Below are 5,227 nucleotides of genomic sequence, written 5' to 3' on the forward strand. Positions count from 1 at the left end.
ATGTGGGCTTCACTGGGTCCCCTGGAGGAGACATATATTTAGGCTGCGGCCCCTCGGAGCCCCCAGGTCTACAGCTAGGATCAGAGGGTGGGGAACTGAAGGGAGCTTGAGGAGGGGTCAGCTCAGAGTTCCTGGGGACTGGGGGGCTAGGAAAAGCAATTCCAATGGGCCCATGGGACTGAGGCCAGGGGTTCTGGGGGACTAGGCAGGAGGCAGACCTGGAGACCTAGTTGAAAGGGCTCTTGGGGGGCTGAGAGCTTCCGTGGTGGCTCAGATGGTAAAGAATCTGCCTACAATGCAGGAGACCTGGGTTCGATCCCTGGGTCGGGAAGATCCCCTGGAGAAGGAAATAGCTACCCACTCCAGTATTCTTGCCTGGAGAATTCCATGGACAGAGGAGCCTGGTAGGCTACAGTCCATGAAGTCACAAGGAGTCAGACATGACTAAAGTGACCAACACTTTCACTTTTGGGGGGCTGGGCAAGTTAGGTGGGAGTCCCTGAGGAACTGAGACAGGCACTGAGGGGCAGAGGCTGGGTCAACCTGAGCTCCTGGGGGCCAGGCAGCGGTCACCTTGGGTACCTCCAGTCCCGGGCAGTGGGGCCCCAGTGGGGTCAGACGGCCGGCCAGGGGTCTCCCTCAGCTCCTCTGAGGCCGCGGTGCTGACCATCCGCTTGGAGCCACGCACTGGGCTGGTGCGGGGTGGGAGGCCCGGGCTAGGGAAGAGGCGCAGTGGCTGGATCTCCTAGGGGCAGAGGGCATACTTGTGGCATGTCTGGGGGAGGCAGGTGTCACTCACCCCTCCAGCTCCTGGTGCTCTGCAGGCAACTCACATGGCTGAAGAGCTCATTGGTCAGTCCCAGGTAGTTGTGAAGTGCCAGGAAAGTGACCCGCTGCAGCCTCACCATGATGATCTTCAGGGGCGTGGTCGGCAGAGGAGGGGGCCAAGGAGAAAGAGGGTGAGCCCCGGGAGAAAGTGGGGACCTAGCACTTGGAGGTGGGGCCATGGATGGGGAGAAGGAGACGGAGCTAAGGTCAGAGGTCAAGATCAGAGCAGGAAGGGGCTGGGCAGGGCCATGGGAGCCAGGGAGAAACCCACAATCAGGTGGCAGAAGCCTGGGAAGATGGGGTGGAGGCGGCTCAGAGGAGGAGTTGGCGAGGTCTGGCTGCTCAGAGTTGATAAGCCCATCGTGAGCGCCTCTTGGCAGCTGGGTCCAGCCCCCAGGAGCCTGTGATGGGCGGGGGTCATAGAAGGAAGTGAACCGCCCACTCACCTGCACCACCCGCACCAGGCTCTCGGGGTACTTGGTGAATACCGCTGAGAAGGCCTCCACCGGCAGCCGCAGCACCGTGGAGTCTCGGGCTGCCCGGGCGGACACAGTGCGCTGTGGGTGCTGGTGACCCTGGGGGCACAGGGGGCACAAGGAGAGTCAAGGTCGGGGTGGTGAGAGCCCCCTGCCTGCTTCCCCTGGCCCCTTCCCAATGCCATTCCTTGAGGGACCCCTGGAAACATCAGAGACCCATCAGAGATGAGGGCTCTTGGGGTGACCCTCTCCTACCCAGTCTGGTGGGTGTGGCCTCCTACTGTCCCCACACCCCTCCGTACTGGTGACTCACAGTGATGACATCCAGTATGCTCAGGAGGCTGTTGACACTGTCCCCAGGAACCACTTCCTTCACCACACACTCCTTCCCGTCCTGAGACACACAAAGTGGGGTGAGCACTGCCCAGTGCTGCCCTTACCCTGCTGACCCACATCTTGCCCCCTGACCAAGCCACTAGCCCTCATTCTCATGTAGCCTGGTGATCGTTGACATCCTGACCCCATGAATCTTCCGACCAGCATCGCTAACTAGCCAGTGGCTGTGCTGACCACCCCAGAAGCCCCTGGGCATCCGTTCCTGACTCCTGCCTGTACATCTCATAAGGACCACCAACCTGGGGAGTTCCCTGGTGGTCTAGTGTTTAGGATTTGGTGCTTTCACTGCCATGGCCTGGATTTGATCCCTGGTCAGGGAACTGAGATTCTGCAAGCCATGCAGCACGGCCCAAATTAAAAAAAAAAAAAAGACCACCAACCCTGCTGACCAAAACCACTGTCTGTCCCGTGACCGTGGCACCCATGCTTGTCCTGCCGCCCACCTCGTTGCCCTGCAGAGCCCCCCAGGGTGGTACACTCACAGGCCCCGGCAGACAGAGCTCCAGGAGTCCATCCTGTACCACATAGATGCTTGCATCCGGCTGGCCAGGTCGGAAGACATAGTCACCCTGACTGAGCCGCTGGAAGACCATGTGGCGGCAGAGCTCCAGGAAGAGTGGCTTCTCAAAGTGGCCCAGCACCCTGGACAGGGAAGGTGGGGAATTGTAGATATGAGGAGGTCAGATCAGCCCCAGCTCTGCAACGCCCCTGCGTGTACCCTGACACTGACCGGACATTCTTGAGCATGTAGAGCACCTCGGAGGGCAGGTGGGAGTTGGCCAGGTCGCCCTCGGTCAGGTCAGCCTCCAGCACAGCAGGCGGGGGCTCCTTCCGCTGCAGCGTGGGCGCCTCTTTCTGGATGCGCAGGATCCTGGTGGCAGGAGAGGGGGATGGGGACAGTGGGGAGCAGGAAGAAGGCTCAGGCAGACCTCAGATCCTCCTGCCCCCACAGAGCCCTTCCTGGGGTCCTTAGAGCAGGGGTCAGCAAACTCTGGCCCACTGGCCAAATCAGGCCAGCCACCTCCTTTTTGTCCATAAAGTTTTATTGGCACACAGCTATATTCATTCATTTACACATATCTGTGGCTGCTTTAATGATACAATAGCAGGATTGAGTCATTACATTACCGTTGTATGCAGCCTGCAAAGCCTAAGATGTGGCCCGAAAAAGAAGAAATTTGCTGACCCCTAATGTAAAACTCTGAGGTTGCCCTCCACTAGTCACAGGCTTCCTAGATGGAACCTCTCATTGGGCAGACTCCCGACATAGCTTCCAAGATACGAGCAGACCCCAGGAAAATCATCTATGTTCATCGCGGCACTCCAGATATAGTCCATCAGCTGGCAATCACAGATTAGACTCCTGATACAGCCTCCCTCATGAAGGCAGACCCCTGGAGTAGCTTCTGTTATATCAGAAGACCCAAGATGCAGCCTCTCTGTTCTTTATAACAATCCCTGAGATAGCCCTTCCTCCCAAGCCTCAGACAGCCCCGAGAGAGCCTCTTGGATGGCTACAGAGGCTCTTGAGATAGCTCTGGTTACAGACAGAGAATCCAGATACAGCTCCTCTGCTGATCATGGACCTCAGATAGCTCTGCCCTGCAAGGCATAGTTATTACTGAGACAGTCCTTCCACTGGTCACAAAATGCTCAAGATAGACCCTCTAGAATGAGCTCAAACTGAGTTAAACTCCACAGAACAGAGGAATCGCACAGTGGTTCCCCTTCTGATCAGGAAGATCCTTGGGCTAGCCCTTATCTAGGTCACAGAGAAGTGAGATAGCCCTTTGAAGGTCATGGTGATATCAGGGTAGCTCCTCAAGGCTGTGCAGCCAATGAGACTGCCCCCCAGGAGTTGGACAGACCCTCAACTCATTGTGGAAGACCTAGAGACAGCCCTTCTGCTCAAGTCATAGAAATTCATGGGATAGCACACCTACTGACTGTGGTCCGCCCTGGCATAGCGCCTCAGTGTGAAGAAACACTTGAGACAGACGTTCATGTAGACCCTACATTGTCAGGAGACCCCACAGCCAGCTCTCAGCTTAGAACGATCTCTGGGAGGGCCTTGCTCAGAAACCCCAAGGTAGCCCTTTTATGATGACATGTCCTGAGATGTCCTTCCTGTCTCAAGCGTGAAAAGATTTTTGAGATGACTCCTAGGGAACAGAAATCCCTGACGTAGTCTTCTTGTAGTAGAAGAACTGCAATGAAGGTGACATAGAGAGATGCTTTCTGATGTAGAGGGACTGCTGAGATAACCGCCGGGGAACAAAAGGTAGAGACAATCCCTCCAGCAGGTCGCAGAAACACCCTGGAGTACCCTGGAATAAACCCTCTCACGTGGGGAGATTTGACCAAGGCAAGACATCCAAGATAGCATTGTTGTTGTTTAGTTGCTAATTTGTGTCCAACTCTTTGTGACCCCATGGATTGTAGCCTGCCAGGTTCCTCTGTTCATGGGATTTTCCAGGCAAGAATACTGGAGTAGGTTGCCATTTCCTTCTCCAGAGGATCTCCTAACCCAAGGATCAAACCCACATCTCCTGCATTGGCAGGTGGATTCTTTACCACTGAGCCACCAAAGCCAGAGATAGTAACTGGGGATTACATAAATCATAGATACTTCTGTAGTAGAGAAACATCACTGAGAGAGCCCTCAAGGAACAGAAACAGCCTGTCTGGTAGGGGAGAGCTCTGAAACAGTTCCACAGACGTGGAAAGACTCCTGAGACAGACAGTCCATAGGGTTCAAAGAAGCCTGAGATGCACGCTTCGGTGTGGGTTGATCACTCAAAAAGCCCTGAACATAGCCCCGGGTACATCCAGCACAGCCTTACTTCTTGGCAATGTTGAGCATCTTAAGTTTCTTCTTCATGCGTGGGCGGGAAGTGGTGGAGACGGAGGCGTCCACTAAGGAAGAAGTGGATTGTGACACCTGGGAGAATTAAGGGGGGTGGGAGTGAGAGGGATGCATCAACTGTCAGTTCAGACCCTAAGGAGGCGGGGGCAAATCCAAGGCCCTTAATCAAGGAGGGAGGCGGGCTTACTAAGAAGTATAACTAGGAAAAGGGCAGGGCCTCTGTGTGGCCAAAAGGAGCCCCAGAGGGTCCCAGACTTACCTTTCGCATAATCTTCCGGCCATAGAAAAGCACTTTGTCTCTCTTCCGGAATCGGTAACGGGGGCCGTCCGGGGCTGGAGCTTCTGGGGATAATAAGTGCGGAGAGGGGCATTCTGAGCTATACGCATACTCCGCACGGCGAAAGATGGGGACGCTGCGTGCGGGCTCCAGCAAATCCCATCTCTACTGACTCACGGGCCCAGACATTTCACCTTCCCATCCCTCAACAGCCCCCAAAGGCCCTCCGGGTCCTCACTCGGCACTCGAAGCCTCCGCACCAGCAGCAGGATGAGCACGGCCGTGACCAGAACCGCGACTCCAGCCCCGATCATCATGCCCAGCACCTGCGGGACGAACGGCACAGGCTGCGCATCGCATACCGGCCCCGCCAAGCCTTCCCCG

At 56.2% G+C, this 5,227-nt stretch overlaps 1 protein-coding gene across 1 annotated transcript in view; it reads right to left on the reverse strand.

The window, feature by feature from the left end:
• The window catches only part of PNPLA6 (patatin-like phospholipase domain containing 6), a 25,770-nt gene that overhangs the window by 17,752 nt on the left and 2,791 nt on the right, over positions 1–5,227 (reverse strand). Inside the window, exons 5-14 of the mRNA XM_010828293.1 lie at positions 5,082–5,169; positions 4,826–4,908; positions 4,544–4,641; positions 2,431–2,571; positions 2,183–2,342; positions 1,618–1,698; positions 1,275–1,403; positions 834–914; positions 574–745; positions 3–21 (exon numbers count right to left, since the gene is read on the reverse strand). Coding sequence (XP_010826595.1) covers positions 3–21; positions 574–745; positions 834–914; positions 1,275–1,403; positions 1,618–1,698; positions 2,183–2,342; positions 2,431–2,571; positions 4,544–4,641; positions 4,826–4,908; positions 5,082–5,169 — 1,052 coding nt within the window. The remainder of the gene's footprint in view (positions 1–2; positions 22–573; positions 746–833; positions 915–1,274; positions 1,404–1,617; positions 1,699–2,182; positions 2,343–2,430; positions 2,572–4,543; positions 4,642–4,825; positions 4,909–5,081; positions 5,170–5,227) is intronic.

The sequence above is a fragment of the Bison bison genome, unplaced genomic scaffold, assembly GCF_000754665.1.
Source record: "Bison bison bison isolate TAMUID 2011002044 unplaced genomic scaffold, Bison_UMD1.0 scf7180017864492, whole genome shotgun sequence".
NCBI lineage: Eukaryota > Metazoa > Chordata > Mammalia > Artiodactyla > Bovidae > Bison > Bison bison.